The 16074-nt window shown below is 49.9% G+C and overlaps 1 protein-coding gene across 14 annotated transcripts in view; it reads left to right on the top strand.

The window, feature by feature from the left end:
- DYSF (dysferlin) overlaps window positions 1-16074 on the top strand; it is a 328923-nt gene that overhangs the window by 205814 nt on the left and 107035 nt on the right. For all 14 annotated transcript variants that reach the window (XM_006862906.1, XM_006862903.1, XM_006862904.1 and 11 more), the window contains 5 exons: window positions 974-1003; window positions 11377-11478; window positions 11564-11725; window positions 12779-12944; window positions 13478-13554. In XM_006862906.1, coding sequence (XP_006862968.1) covers window positions 974-1003; window positions 11377-11478; window positions 11564-11725; window positions 12779-12944; window positions 13478-13554 — 537 coding nt within the window. The remainder of the gene's footprint in view (window positions 1-973; window positions 1004-11376; window positions 11479-11563; window positions 11726-12778; window positions 12945-13477; window positions 13555-16074) is intronic.

Raw genomic sequence — 16074 nt, 5'->3', positions numbered from 1 at the left:
GGGTAGGCAGGTTCACACCTCCACAATCTTGCCAGGAGGCCAGTACTGAGAACAACAGATGTGTCTAGTGCCCTCAAAATATGGTTCCCACCAGTAGCGCCACATCACCTGGGATATTGTTAGAAACATACGTTCTTGGGTCTTACTTCAAACTCACTGAGGCAAACTCTGAGGGTGCCGTCCAGCAGCCTGTCTCTTAACTAGCCCTCCAGGTGACCCTGATGTGCGCTTGAGTTTCAGACTGATTTAGATCCAGTTTCCCAAGTAACGGTTGCTATTGTGACCCCGGTTTTTCCCTCTGCTACTACTAGGAATCCATTCCCTCCTCAGCTGTTCTTCTTCCTTCTCCTGGGGGTTGTGGTATAAAATGTAGCCATTTCACTGACCCCCGCCCCCAGGCTGTTTAATTCAGGAAGCACCATTCTAGACCAAGCTCTGCTGTATCATTTGGGAGCTTTTTGGGTGCCCTACCCCCTAGGAGACATTTCTTACTATATCAGCTCTTCCCACCCCGACTCTGCTCCCATCTCCATCCCTGCCCTCTCTCAGTTCTGCCAGTCCCTGATGATGCTAGCTGGCTTCCCCTTAGTTCCCCAAGTCCAGAGGCAGTGCAATAGCTCCAGGGCCTCAGACCTATCTTCCTGGATCTGCTGCTGAGGGTCTGTCCCCTTCCTTCTCCTGTAACTCCTAGAGGCCCAGACTGTAGGCTCGTGCTTTAGCTTTCCCACCAATCCCTCCTCATTGGTGTCCATCACCCCTTCTTCTTGTGGGCCATGTGGAGGGGCATGTGGGAAGCAGGCCACCTCACTCTTGATGGGAGCTGGTTTCTGTTGGGTTCTCTCAGAAGTGATGTCTGGTGGACACATCTGGCCTAGTGGAAGTGCTTCTTGTCACTAATGTAAACTTTTACCTTCCTCTCTTTTCTCCTTCCCCTGTCTCTTGGATGCTGAATGTGGCCATGTTCATGGTCCAGGCTCACGATACATCAAGGATTCTGGAAGAGGTAAGCTGGGCCCTTAGAGGTATGGCTCATGGCAGGGAGTCGGGTAGAGGGAGAGGCAGAGAGAAGGTGAGATCCAGCCTTCCACGTTCCGGTGGTGCTTCAGTGGGAGAGTCCTCTTAAGTTCATTCTGACATTCTACATGAGTCCAGGGCTGCCTGAGGTGTCTCGTCGATGATTCTGGTCTTAGAAGCCTTGTTCTGTTGGGAGCCCAGACTTACTCAGACAGCATTCATAGCAATGCAGCCTTATCTGCTCATAGACCAGGTAGCAAGGAAGTCTTTCTGGTCAAGGACATCAGCCAGACCTTGTCACATGCCTAGGAAGAGATAGGGGAACATACTTTAGGTCCAGGCAGCCAGACTCTAGGCTGGAATTTTGGGGACTAGGAAGAAGTTTGGGGTTTGCATCTAGACAAAGCAAGTCCCCACCCTTTGTGGTGGAGGATGAGGAGGCATTCCCTCATGCCTGCTGTTTATCTGTGAGCAGATCCTCATTGCCTGGGCACAGGCTGGGCAGAGAGACAGAGAGCCCTAGTCAGATGCGGAGTTGGGAAAAGAGCAGAAACTTCCTGCCGTCAGGGAATCCCCAAGCTGGGAGTGGACATGGTTTGACCTTTTCGGTGCAATTTGGACTTGAGAGTGCAGGGTCAGGATGTGGGATCTGTAGGCTCAGCGCCCCTTACCTCACTTCCTTTTTGTTCCCAGATCAAGGTGGGGTCCGCCAAGTGAGCTGGCCATAATTGCTCCTGACAGGCAGCCTCCCGATTCTGGCTGCAGTTGCGAAAGACTGCCGATTTGGAAAGGGGAGCAGAGCCCCGTCCAGGGAAACAGTACGGAGCCCTTGCTCTTGATTGAGAGCACTATGGGGCCAAAACCCACAGCCTGCTCTAAAGAAAACCCAGTCCAGGGACAAGTTATTTTTAAAAAAAGTTACAATACTTAGCAACTGGTTTTGTAATATATAGCAATGAAGACTTGGATTCTGAGAGCATGGATCTTTTGTGGTCTTATTGTCAGGAAGCAAATTGAAGTTGAAGCTTTGGGGTCAGGACCTGAAGAAGCCAAGTGTCCTGCTGTAGGTCAGCCAGGCCACAGGCTGAGGCAAGGTCCAGGGAGAGCAAAGCCTGGGTGTCTGCTGGCAGGTTCAGAGGTGCTGAAGCCCTGTAGGATGAAGGAAGGCAGGGAGTAGGTTACGGATTGGTCCAGGGAAAATGGCAGAGATGACCTTGTGGACCCTACATCCCTGCCACTCAGCCCAACCTAGACCCCAGAGCTCAGCTGGTTCTCTCTCACTTCAAGACCAAGCCTCATGCCAAGATCCTGGGGTCCATTTAGTTTTAAGAAACCCTGAGGGGTATGATTCCATTAGGATGAAACATCCAGAATAGGTAGATCCATTGAAACAGAAGTAGATTGATGGTTGCCAGGGGTTGAAGAGAGGGCAGAATGGGGAATGACTAGTAATGGGTACCGGGTTTCCCTTTGGGGTGATGAAAATGTTTTGGAACTAGACAGAGGTAGTGGTTTTACTGAATACCGTTGAATTGTTCACTTTAAAATGGTTAATTTTATGTTATGTGAATTTTACCTCAATTAAAACAAAAAAGAAAATGAAAAAGAATCCCCTGGGGGTCCTATTGGAGGTTTGGCAGCAAACTGGCCTCCTCTAGCTGTGCAAATATTTTTGTCTTAATATCTGTCTTCCCTGTGACCAAGCCCCTGCCTTGTATTCCTTCACCAGCACCCCACCCCCAACTCCCAGCCTCCATCCCTCTGCGAGCTTAGATTTTGGGCCACAGGCCACCATGAGGAGCCCGTGCAAGACTGGGCATAGAGGGGCCTGGAAGACAGGGTTAGGGAACTGTGTGTCTGGATGGGTTGGGGAGCAAGGGGCAGTGGGGGAAGCCAGGGTGGAGGCTTTTGAAGTAGTTGTAGTAATCAGAGGGTTTGGGGGGTAGAGGACAGATGGGGGTAAGTGGCCCTGACGGATGGTTTCAGGACCCCCTCTCTAGTGGAGTTCCTTTTGGGTTGAGCAGCAGCCATGCACCTGTGCAAAGTTGATTGGAAACCTTCTGAAGAATAACAGTACAATAGAGATGAAATGCTGTCTGTGGTGCTGAGGGCTCTTGGAGCAGGTGGAGGATGGTAAGGGATGGCTTCCTGGGAGAGATGACTGGAAGCTGACTTTTATAGCAAAAATTGTCAAAGGGAGAGGTCTCCATCATGGCCAAGCTGCTGCGGAGGGGTCCCAGGCATCCCGTCTCCTGGGGCTCAGGTCACCTCACTGCCTAGAAAGTTGATGCCCATCTAGAACTACCTGGTGTGGCAATGTAGGACAAGCACTGGACTGTAAGGTCAGTTTGAGCTGCAAGGTCGGCAGTTCAAATTCACCAGCCATTCCTTGGAAACCCTATACAGGGTTGCTATGAGTCTCAGTGGACTCCCACAGAACTGCCTCCCTGGGAACTTTGGTGGGGAAGAGGCCGTGTTGTTGTGTCTGAGGCTCTGGTGCTGTGGGGAGAGCTATGGGCCCTGGTGGAGAGAGTGGGCCAGGAGTGTGGGCCTGCCTTCCTGCTCCCCAGCCTGGTCCTTTCCTCCGTGTGGTATGCGTGCTGTCTCCATTCCTGGCCTTCCCAAGCGCCTTCCCCTTCTCCCGCTCTCCCTTCCAGTTCACTCTTCCTCTGTTCCCTCCTTGGCCCCCACTCCCACTCTCCCTCCTTCTCCCGGCCTCTTCTTAGCCCTCTGTCTCATTTCTTTTCCTTTTTGTCTGGAAAACAAAGGCGGTCCACGCTGCCAAGGGGAATGAGTTCAAAGAAACAGCAATTTTAGATTTCCTGAGAACTGGAGAGGGTGCGTGCACGTGTGAGTGTGTGCGAGTGTGTCCAGTCGGGAGAACACACCCACACGAGTGCTCACACGCATGATGATGGGCTCCTTCATCATCAGGGTGCCCTAGGGTAGTGGAGCATGTGAGGAGGAAGACCCCACCTGGGACCCTACAGTGGGGAGTAGGGGCTTGCCCTCCTGACCATCTTATGGGTGGGCATGATTATGAGTATTACCCTTTGGATCTGCTGCTTCTCTGATCTGGTAGAAGGGCTGGCTGTGTGCACCAGGCTAGTTTCACTGTGAGCTCAGGTCCACCAAATATCCTTTAACTCACTCTTCCAAATCCAGGAAGCGGGGCACAGCTTTAAGTCTTAGATGTACTCTTGCACCCCGAAATACACCAGAAGGAAAAGTTTGATGTTTTGCAATCAGAAAAATAAATCCAGTGATTCTCCCATCCCCCATCCCTCCCTCAAGGCCTTAATTTAAAACACTATTTTTCCTGGGAAGTGTAATTAGAGCAACATGTTCTTCCTAACGAGCTGGGTGGGGCAGGCAGACAATGAAGCCCTCCCAACCCGCCTGGCTGCCCCGCCTGGAGCTCCCTGAGGAGCCAGATGTGAATGTCCCTTAACTGTCCCCTGCTGGGTGAGGTGGGGCTCTATGGGTTATGGACAGACAGGCCTGACCTAGGCCACTGGAGGGACTTGCCAACACTTCTGCCCTCCCCTGGAAATGAATGTCTGCTAAATGTGGTGGCCTCAGGGCTGGGGAGGCAGTCCTTTTTGTCTCCCTGTACTGAATGGACCAATGGTTACGAATCGGGCTGCGAACCTTAAGGTCAGCGGTTCAAAACTACCAGCCGCTCCGCAGGAGAAAGATGAGGCTTTCTACTCCCGTAAAGATTTACACCCTTGGAAACCCTGCACAGGGTCGCCATGGGTCGGAACCGACTCGACGGCACTTCACAACAACAACAACAACGCTACCAGAGCTCCATCTAAGTGTGGAAATCCTAGGCTTGCCCTGCATTCAGGGTGGGTGGGAAAGGAGTGAAAGGAAGAGTCTGGCCAAAGGGGACTTCATCTAATTAGGCTTATAATAGGTGGCTGCCCTTGAGGTCCCTGTGTGTAGCAAATATGGTTTGTACTTGGCTACTAACCAATTGGTGAGTGGTTCAAACCCACCTACCAGTACCACTGGTGGTTTGCTTGTGTAAAGATGGCAGCCAAGGAAACCCTCTGGAGCTCAGTTCTACTCTGTAACACTAGAGGTCACCATGAGTCTGAACTGACTGCTTGGCAATGGCCCTCAGAGACTCCTGACACACAGAAGGCAGCAAATCAGAATGTAATGGAGGCTTGTAGTCTGAAATTTACTCTGATATTCCCAACCCCACTACAGCCACTACACACCTGTCAACAGATACCTGCCTGTCTGGCAGTCCTGTCTGCTTCTCCAGTTCTGATAGAGTCATAGCAACCCACCTCCACTGAGAGTCACTGGCCTGGGAGGATGCTGGGGGAGGCTGGACCAGAGAAGGCTGAGAGTCTCTGCTGCAGGAACTGGCAGTCTGCATATGCCACATGACCTTGGGAACTTGGGGGCTGCATAGGGTCCCTTAGACAGTTGAGGTTTTAAGAATCAGAGAGTAGAGTTAGAAGAAGATTCTGGAGTGGTTGGCAATGTTTCCTGGGTGACAGAGAGCTTGAACTAGACCCTGAAAGATGTGTCAGGTTCAGGAAAGTGATGAGGGAAGTACATTCAAATAGAGGGAGCTGGGGGCTGGGAGGGGCTGGTGAGGACCCAAAGATGGAGCTGGAGCAGACCAGAGTGTTGGGAGGATTTATTTATCTATCCATCTCCTCACCTACCCACTCACCCATCTTTCTGCCACCCTGTTCTCCCTCCTTTCAGTTATCCATTCACAATCATTTATTTATTGCATGGGGTATTCAGCTGTGGTTTACGTCTTGCAGAACTGCTGGTTTAACCTGGGTCACAGACAGATAAATACGTAGAGCAATGTGTGTTATCATAGGAGGATGCCCAAACAGGTCTGGGAGCCCTGAGTGTGCTTAATGGAATCTCAGGGCACCAGGGGAGATCTTAAGGAAGATCTGAAGTCTCAGTTGGAGGTATCTAAATGAAGTAGGATAGAAGAGCGTTCCAGGAAGAAGACCCAATGAGTTCTAAACCTTGAAGGCTAAAGAGAGTGTGGTGCCTCTTGCCACGGTGGTGTTTAGATGTTCCAGGGATGGGGGTAGTACCTCATCACTCTTTGGGAGCCGGAGGGAAAGTGATCTGGTAAGAGATGAGACCAGAGAAGTCAGCAGGAGCTAGATGAGCACTATTGGGGCCCAAGTCAAAGACTTTGATTTTACTCTGAGGGATTGGAGACCTTTGAAGGCTTTTAAACAGTGAGTGATGTTATTAGAAAGACCACTTTGGCTGCATAGTCTAGCACATGTTGGTTGCTGGGAGATGTACAAAGTCAGGTGCACTTAGGAGGTTCTTGGTGAATCCAGGAGAGAGAGCATGGTGAATTGAACCAAGGAGAGCAGATATGAGAGATAACAGAAGGCAGAATTGTCAAGGCTTTGTGATCCGATAGCCATGGTAACGAGGAGGGGCCTGATATGGCAGAGGGATTTTTGTCTTGATTCCTGCCTAGGTGGATGGTGGGGCCAATTTCTTAGAGAAGAACATTTGAAGAGAGCAGGTTTTAAAGGGAAGATAACAAATCTAATTTTTGACAAGTTCAGTTTGAGAGCCTGCAAGGCACACAGATCTATTGAACAGTAAGAGGTTGGGACTTTGGACCAGGAGCTTAGGAGAAATGATGGAGAAGAGAAGGTCTATGAGAGGGATAGGAACCCTGGTGTTTCAGGGTGAAAGGAGGAGGGGTGCTGCTGAGAAGACTCAGTAAGCAGAATGTAGGAGCAGCCAGAAAGGGACTAGCTGTGTGGAATCATAGGTTTGCTGAAGGGGTGAGACAGGTACGAGTCAAATGTGTCTTCTGGGTTCAGCTATAAACAGGTCGTTGTTGACTTTGGAGAGAAAAGTTTCAGGGGAGTGGGTGTGTGGGGAGATGGCAGAAGCAGAGCGCAGTGTTGGGTTGAGGTGGGAGTGAAAACAAGGGAGGAGAACTTGTGGATGTAGACAGTTCTTGAAACTTCACTGTGAAGGAGGGAAGAGAGTTAGGGAGGCTGAGTTGACGAGGCACAGAGAGGATGGCATGGGTGTATCTGAGAGACATGGGGTTCTTTTAAAGAAGGGCAAGCTCCAGTAGGTAGCACAAGAGATTGAGGAGGAGTAGGTAGAGGTTCAAGGAGCTCTGGTAGTGTAGTGGTTACGTATCGGGCTGTGAACCGCAAGGTCAGCAGTTCGAAACTACCAGTTGCTCCGTGGGAGAAAGATGAGGCATTCTGCTCCCGTAAAGATTAGCAGCCTCGGAAACCCTGTGCAGGGTCGCTATGAGTCAGAACCAATTCCACAGCACATAACAACAACAGGTTAGAGGTTCAGAGGACCACAGAGAGATTAGGTGTCTAAGTTTAATATTAACAGGCTTCCAGAGGGGCAGTGGCATATAGGCTGGCTGGAGGGGGTCCATGGAGACAGGGACCCTGGGGGGACCACAAGGTGGACAGGGATGGTGGCCTTGTGCTGAGGGAGCTGCCCCATGACACACTCTAACTTGTCTCTGCTTGTCTCTCTCTCCTGCCTCCGCTGGCCCCCTGATGCTCCACAGCTGTGTGCACCTGCCCTCTTCCTCCAGGGCCATCTCCACCCGGTCCTAGAGCTCAACCTTCTCCAGGTTGTTGTTTCTCTTTCCTTCTCCATGAACAAGTTCTTGAAAAATGGGTGACCCAAATGTCTACGCACAGAGCTCAAGGGAGCCCAGAAGGAAAGATGGAATGTGGGTATATGGGATAAGAGGAATCAATGGGATGCTGCTCAGAGTTTGGGGGCCTTGAGAGGAAAGTTCCAGAGGGAAACACATTAATGAGTTTTCCTTGGCGATTTCAGGGGAATGTTGCAGCCATGTGGGGAAGGTTTGGTCTTTCTGCCTCCCCACCCTGGGGAGCTTGAGTTCCTTTCCTGGTCCTTTTTTCCTTTTGCCTCTGGGGCTTTTGGCTCTAGGCCCACACTGAGTTGGGCATCAGCCCCAGGCAGGCATGAGTGGGCCACGAGCAAGCGCCAGGCACGGTCCTTCATTTAAAGAGTCCATCACTGTCTGTACAGCCGCTGCAGCTGGTGCTTGGAGTGCCAAGTGTGGGCATCAAGCCAGGGGTCTCCCTATCATGCGGGCCCTGCCTCCCATACTGATAATCCAAGAGGCATAGTCACATAGGCTGTGATACGCATGCGCCCCAGGAGACATGTGCCCAGGCAGCTCTGCCCCCCCTCTCCTCCAGTCTCTCAGACAGCCTAAACATGTTGGTGCTTCCTGCTTCGTGCACCTACCTGCATTGTGCATCTGATGTTCCACACATTCACTCATTCTGCCCTGGTGAGTTAGTAGTAATTATAAAGCCAGTGAAATCTGTTCTGAAACATGCCCTTGATGGGCCAGCTCTTCACACAAGTGTTCTTGGGAAGATCAACAGTAACAGTAAAAGCAAATGGTATTAACAGTTCAGATGATGATTAGTCATTACAAACAAAAACCCAAACCTTTTGCCACAGAGTCAATTGTGACTCACAGAATCATATAGGACAGAATAGAGCTGCTCCATGGGGTTCCCAAGACTGCAAATCTGTATGGAAATAGACTGGTGAGTTTGAACCACTGACTGCAGTTAGCAGCCAATGCTTAACCCACAGTACCACCATGGTTCCTGTCACCTTTTATTAAGTACTTCCTCTGTGCCAGTCCTCTTTGCATTTCCTTTTCTTTGAATTCTCAGGGCATAGGCATTGCTCTCCCAGATCTTCATATGGGGATACTGAGTCGGAGTGGTTTGATAATTTGTCTAAGGTCAAACCGTTAGGAAGTGGCAGGACTGAAACTGAAATGGAGGTCTGTTTGATTCTAGAGCTGGGCTTCTGACCATTACCTGCCAGGGACTATGGTTGGCTGTGAAGTGGCTTGTGTTTGTGAGAAGGTGTAGTATTTTTCTGTTTCCACAATCCATTTCAGGGCATCTGTGGATGGATGCAGCACCCTCTGAGAGGAGCCCAAAGCAAGTTACTTGGAAAATGAAGATTCCATCATGTATTGTATCTGCTTGAGGCAAGCTCTGTAAAGTGTCTAGCACAACTCTTTTCAACATAGGAACCCTGGTAGCATAATGGGTTACACATCAGGCTGATAACTACAAGGTCAGCAGCTCGAATGCACCAGTGGCTCCACAGGAGAAAGATGAGGCTTTCTGCTCCTGCAAAGAGTTACAGCCTCAGAAACTATACAGGGTCACAATGAGTTGGAACCAACTTGATGGCAAGTAGCAGCAGCTAACATTTGTATTGACGTGCAGAGTGTGTACTGCACAAGGTTCAGTGTCTAAGGAAGTGCAATTTCTAGGGTTGTTGTTGTTGTTGTTAAGGGCCGTTGAATTGGTTCGATTCATAGCGGCCCTGTATAGAGTTTCCAAGGAGTGGCTGGTGAGCTGAAATAGCTGACGCTGCAGTTTAAACCAGCCTTGTAGTCTAGTGCATTAACCCGCAGTGCCACACACCAGGACTCCATTCCTAGGATGGGTATCATTTATTTGTATCTGTTGAATGATATCTCACTTGGGAATTCTATTTGTATTTATTAGGAGTCCTGGTGGTGCAATGATTAAGGCTCTTGGCTATGCATTTAAAGGCAGTCCGTTTGAACGCACCAGCCACTCTGTAGAAGAAAGAGATGGCAGTCTGCTTTTGTAAAGATCGGCAGCCTTGGAAACCCTGTGGGGGCAGTTCTACTCTGTCACGTGAGGGTCCCTATGAGGTGGAATCAAGTCCACAGCCGTGGGCTCAGCTTCAATTTGTATTTATTTTAGCCATTTCCCAGTAGATGGCAGTAAAGTGTCTTGCTCTAATAAACTAGGCACCCGATGAAGATTTTCGGACATGGACGTAGAGTCTTAAGAGAGGGACATCTTTCTCTAATTGTCACAAAGGCACCACGTGGGCTAGCAGTGGTTGTCTTATTAAGAGTCTGCATGAACCAGGCACTCTTTCCTATGTGGTAAAGGTATTCGTTTCTTCAAGCCTTGCAATAATGTTAGAGGTTGATAACATTTAACAACCGCTTTGTAGATGAAAATTGAGCCATAAAGAGTGCCATGAATTACTTAACTTCATTAAAGAGACAGGATTCACTCCCAGAGACCACAGAGACTATGCTCCTTATCACTGTGCATCCTTCCTGGGCCTTGGTAGTTGGCTAACCCTAATTCACCATAGTACCTTCTCCCTAACCCCATCCAGCTCCACCCTGCAGTTCTTCATGATTACTGGGGATTTTTGCCCAAGTCTTTTTGGCCAACCCTTGGTGTAGGACTCAGTGGACACTCACTTGCTCCTCCCTGGTCTGTGCTAGTGACCACCAGCTCCCCGCCCCCCCCCCCATGGTGCTTTGTGGATGGGAGTCATTTTATATGCCTTCTTCCCATTTGTGGGGAGCATGGTGCCGATGTAGGATAAGCACTGGACTGCAAATCACAGGTCAGTGGTTCAAGCCCATCAGCGGCTCCAAGGACTTTCTGCTCCTACAAAGTTTTACAGCTTCAGAAACCCTATACATGATCACTATGAGTTAGAACTGACTCAGCATAGTGGTTACAAGTTGGTCTAGTAACCCCATGGTCAGCAGTTTGAAATTACCAGCTGTTCTGCGGGAAAAAGATGAGGCTTTCTGCTCCTGTAAAGATTTACAGCTTCAGAAACCCTATGCAGGGTCGTTATGAGTCAGAACTGACTCCACAGCACACCACCATCACCACGGCACTTAACAACAACAACCACAACCTCCTGTTTGTAAATTGCTCTGGTCTTTCTGGCCCTCAGTGCAGGTTCAACATCCTTCCCTTGGACAGGTGTGGTAAATGGGGTTTGAGGCTGGAGGGTGTGCTGGATGTGGGATGGGTGGCGATGAAATACTAGGGCAATTGGCAAATCAGGAGAGTCTGAATCTGAGGGGAAAGCACTGGTCTTGAGGGAGGGGACATGGCCCCTTTGGGACTGAGAGTGCCACATGCCCAAAGGAGGTTAGAGGGAGAGAGAGGGATGTTGTGGAAGTGCCCGTGTGTATGTGTGTGCGCATGTGTGTGTTCTCTGTGTATATGTGTGTGCTGGGGAAGGGCAGACCCTGAGCAGCTCATGAATGCATCAGAATCTGCATCATGTGACTTGGGTTGCATTTGAGACAGGGTCGTCTAAATTCTGGGCCAAGTTGTTTGAATTGTGACCACGAGAAAGATGGTTCCTGGCAAAAAGTGGCAACGTTCTCATTTCTGCCTATGTGTTTGTCTCCCCACACATGATGTTCTTTCTGTCTCTGTCTTTCTCTTCCTCCCACCTCATCTCGGATCTGCCTGCTGTCCCCTGCAGTCAGAAGACACTGACTTGCCCTACCCGCCACCCCAGAGGGAAGCCAACATTTACGTGGTCCCCCAGAACATCAAACCAGTTCTCCAGAGGACTGCCATTGAGGTGAGCCCAGCTTAGGCAGTACTGGTCTAGCCAAGTGGCCTCCATTCCTGGGACCTTTCCAACACTCTCCTTATTCTGCCCCCAGATCCTGGCATGGGGACTTCGAAACATGAAGAGTTACCAGCTGGCCAGTGTCTCATCCCCCAGCCTCGTGGTGGAGTGTGGGGGCCAGACAGTGCAGTCCTGTGTTATCAGAAACCTTCGGAAGAACCCCAACTTTGACATCTGTACCCTCTTCATGGAAGTGGTGAGCCATACTCTCCTTGCTGTCCCCTTGCAGAATGCTGGTGGCTAACATTTCCATATGGCAGCCTGAGTGCTGTGTCGACTCGCTGCAGGACCCTGAGTAGGTCATGATACTTCTCTGGCTTCATTATTCCTGTTCTGTAAAATGGGGAGGAAGTGTTCACGCTGTCCTCACTGGGAACATTGGAGCCTTTGAGCAGTATGAGTGGGACCAGCTTGTTCCCTTATACACAGATATCAGATCAACAGAAGTCTCGAGAGCTGTTTTGTGGCTGGTTTCCCTTCCCCTCAGGGGCCTGCTAGGGCCCTGACCTTCAGTGATTCCCCCAAGCCTCCCCTGACCAGGTTCATCCCCAGCCTGGCCCTTCTGCCTTGCCTGGGTTGAGCCTCCCAGACCTCTCCAGGTCCTTCAGCTGCCTGGGCCTAGTGGTCCGAGTAAGGCAAGTCTGAGGAAAGGAAAATGGTTGCAAGATGAAAGTGCTATAGAAATTCCAGGCCCAGTGGCTGTCAACAGGAGCCTCCTCTTGGCTGAGCCAAAGCCGCCACCGAAGGAGAGCGTATAAATTATTTCAAGTTGTGTTCAAAGTGCTTTGGGGTGGGGTGGGGGGGGGGAGTGGTAGGAGAAGGAATCTTGGTCTGTAAGCCAATTCTTGAGTATCCACTTGGGGCGGGGGGACTGTCTGTAAGAGATGTTGACTCCTGGGCCAACTTCTCCCCTGTTCTCCCTCTCCAGCCAGGGAGGGTTCAGGGAAAGGCGACTTGCTTTAACTCCTGGCTGAGTTGGATCTATTTGGAAGGTATAAGTTGTGGGAGAACCTCTACACACGGCAGTCAAGAGGCAGACAGAGAGGGTGTGTGGCTTCTCTGCACCATTGGACAGCTCTTGGGCTTGGTTAAGTGCCATTTTGGCTTTATAGCTGTTGGGAGTTATCTGGGGGTTTAGAGGATTTCTTATCACTGCCCTATGAAGAAAGGCCTCCTTCACCCCAAATATAGACTTCCTAGAGAAGGAATCCCAGTCAGTGCCCAGAACTGCCCTTCTTCCTCTCCCCAGATGCTACCCAGGGAGGAACTCTACTGTCCTCCCATTGTGGTCAAGGTCATCGATAACCGCCAGTTTGGCCGACGGCCTGTGGTGGGTCAGTGCACCATCCGCTCACTGGAGAGCTTCCTGTGTGACCCTTACTCAATGGGGAGCCCACCCCCACAGGGTGGCCCAGGTAGGGAGAGGGTCTGCTGGTTGGGAGGGCCTGGGTAGAGGAAACTTCGGAAATAGGCAGGTTTTCCCAGTTGACATATATCCCGAAGTCTTTCTCTTTCTGAGATCTGAATGAGAATGTTGTCTGACCAGCTAGACCAGAAGGCTGAAATCTCACCTTCCTCAGGGTAGAAATATTGATACCAGGAACAGATGACCAGTCCTGTGGGAACTGAGAGGCGAGTGCTCCAGTCGAGGTGGGAGTGGTGGTGGATGAGAATTGAGGAAGAAAGAGATACTGGCAGACAGGAGGAGTAAGGAAGGAGAAGAGAAAGATAAGGAGGGGCGAGAGACAGAATTGGGGAGACAGAATGGGAAGAAAGATGGAGTAGACATAATGGGAAAAGGAAGAAGAAAGTGGGAGAAAAAGAGATGAGGAAGTATGGAGAGACACTGTCTCGTCCCTCAGTTCTCTGGTGCCAGTGGGGGTCACTGTCTGTGGCTGAGGCTTGTGAAGGAATCCCCATCTCCAGCCTGGCTTTGCTCTTTCCACAGACGATGAGAGCTTACTCAGTCCTGGGGAAGACGTGCTCATCGACATTGACGACAAGGAGCCCCTCATCCCCTTGCAGGTAGGATGAGCACTGGTCTCCAAGGAAGACACCAACTCCCATCAAGAACTGGTCTTGAGTACCTCCCTCCACCCTCCATCCCTTATATCTTCCCATTCCTTCTCCTTCACCATACCTTATTCGATAGCCTCTGAAAAACCTCTCTCTGGTAGGAAAATTTGGTTTCTGGGCAAGATCAAATCCATTTTCCCAGGAGCATGGGGAAAATGAAAATGACCCCTCTACCTTGGGTCATGTTGAGTGCTTTCTCCTGAGATCACTCAATAAATCAGGGTGAGAGGAGCAAGTGTGAGGAAAGGAACACAGTGGGTGAGTGACTGGGCCATATGTAGGGTACTACACCTCTGGACGGGTAGTTAGGTACCTCTTCCTAGAAGGCAGATTCATCTATGGGCTTGTGCCTGATGGCAGTTCAGAAAAAGGGGCCTGTTTCAGAAAAAGGGGCCTGTAGCCAAGCTAACAGACCTTCTCCCACCATTCCCACATCCTTCAAGAAGAGAAAGGGAGAAGAGCAGGAAAGGAACCTTATTACTCCAAGAGTATCCATCCTGTGGCCATGTAAGAGTCACCCTTGCTCAGCACCCTAGGACCAGTTATGACCCAGATGCCAATGCCAATGTCATGGCAGGAGGTCTGTGGCATCATTTATAGAGTGAGGAACATTTTCCCCACTTTGGACCAGAGGGTGGATCCAGAGCCTGCAGGGTAGAGATCACCCAGACCTTCCTGCAGTAGAAATGGAAAAAGGCTTCATCAAGATCACCACCATCTGTCACTTTCTGTTCTAGGCTGTCACCCTCCTTTCTGGGTTACAGGATGCTGGTCTTACCCTGCACACACTTCCAGGCCTAGGTAGACAGTACTGGATACTTAAGGCCACCGCTTATTTTTCACTCACGGATGGAGTTGGGACTTCAGAAGGTTTTGCTTTCTTTGAACCATCAATCAAACAACCTCAAGAGCATGAGAGCACACTTACGTACAGGGCTGGGCACAGGATCCTCAAAGCTCAGCTTTAAAGCTTTCCCTGGAGATGTGCTTACAGAGGCTTCATTCTTCATTTAGAATTTTTTTCCGCCTTTTTTTGTTCTCTCTCATCTTTCTGCACCAATTCCAGGGGCATTTCTGCCGTTCAATTCTATGACCTTGTTTCTACAAAGGCAGGAGATTTTACTCTATAGCTTCACTGCTGTGAAGTCCTCAGAAGTCCAGGGCTCTCCTCTTCTCATTTCTTCATGGCTGTACCCCACCACTCCTTCTGTTGGGGATACTTTCTGTCCCTGTCCTCTTGGCCAACTCTTGACCATTCTTTAAGACTCAATTTGCTGTGGACTTCTCTGTGGACTTCTCTGCCTCCTACCTTTCTCCTGCCAGTCTCGCCTATATCTTTGTCATTGAACTTAACTTAGGTTCTACTTATCTTTGTAAATGTCAAATTATTCTCAGTCTCAGTTTAGAGCAGGCACATTCCTCAATCTGTCCTCAGTGTTCAGCACAGGGTATGGCTTGGAAGAGGCATTCAATAAATATCTACCTGGATGAATGGATGGGTGGATAGATGGGAGGATGGATGACTTGCACACTCTTTCCATAGGTCTAAGAAGAAGCCTCTCTTGGCTGGGGAAACCCAAGTAGAAATTTCAGATGGCCCTACATGAAATTCAGATAAACTCAGGGCTGGTGCCTTCTGGCCCAAGTGGGTAATAGTAGCTGATGTAAGCAGATAATTTCCCCCTGACTCTTGGTTGCCTGGTCCTAGCTCCTGTTTTCTGCCTCCTCCGTGGGCCTGAGACTGTGGAGGCCTGCACAGCAGAATTTCTGTTCTGTGTGTATTTCCCTCAAAATGTCTAGAAGCAGACAGAGAGAAAGTCATCCCATCATTGGCATGAATGAACTGGGACCAGAGTTTGAACCAGAGCAGGGACTGTATGCCTTGAGGGTGCACAGGACCACTCTGGGTAGAACTGCTGGGTGGGCAGAGAGTGGGAACTGGGATCTAGGTTCTACACAGGGAGAGGCTGGATCCTGCAGGATTCAGAGGTTAGCAGAGAACAGGAAGAAACAAAGTCAGCCTGCTCTGGTAAAGGAGGCTTGGCCCCTGATGTCATTATCAGTCTCATCTGATGAAGAAGATGAAGCCCTAGGTTCAAGAAGTCCCAAGTCTGGCAAGAAGACTTGCTTGTCTCCAGGAAGGCCTGTCTGATGCAGTCTGACTGGGGCTCTGAAGAAGCCCTCAATCTGCTATCTGGATTTGCATGTGGTTGTCTCTGATATCCACTGATCCAAGTTGACTGTTACAGGATACTTTTTTTTTTTTTTCCCTTAAATGTTTTATTGTAAATTATGTGATAGTTTACATGGGAGAACATTAGTTTTACATTCATTCTATCGTATATCGTCTCATTGCCATGGTTACAATCCCCTCCATGCAATCCTTCCCCCGTACCCCACAGGTCTTCAGCACACAGTTGCTCTCCCTCTCTGGATCTAAAGTCTCCAGCTGCTCCATTGCTCCATGTC

The sequence above is a fragment of the Chrysochloris asiatica genome, unplaced genomic scaffold (assembly GCF_000296735.1).
Source record: "Chrysochloris asiatica unplaced genomic scaffold, ChrAsi1.0 scaffold00052, whole genome shotgun sequence".
NCBI lineage: Eukaryota > Metazoa > Chordata > Mammalia > Afrosoricida > Chrysochloridae > Chrysochloris > Chrysochloris asiatica.
The sequence above is the reverse complement of the archived record's forward strand: the minus strand, read 5'-3'. Positions and strand labels throughout refer to the sequence as shown.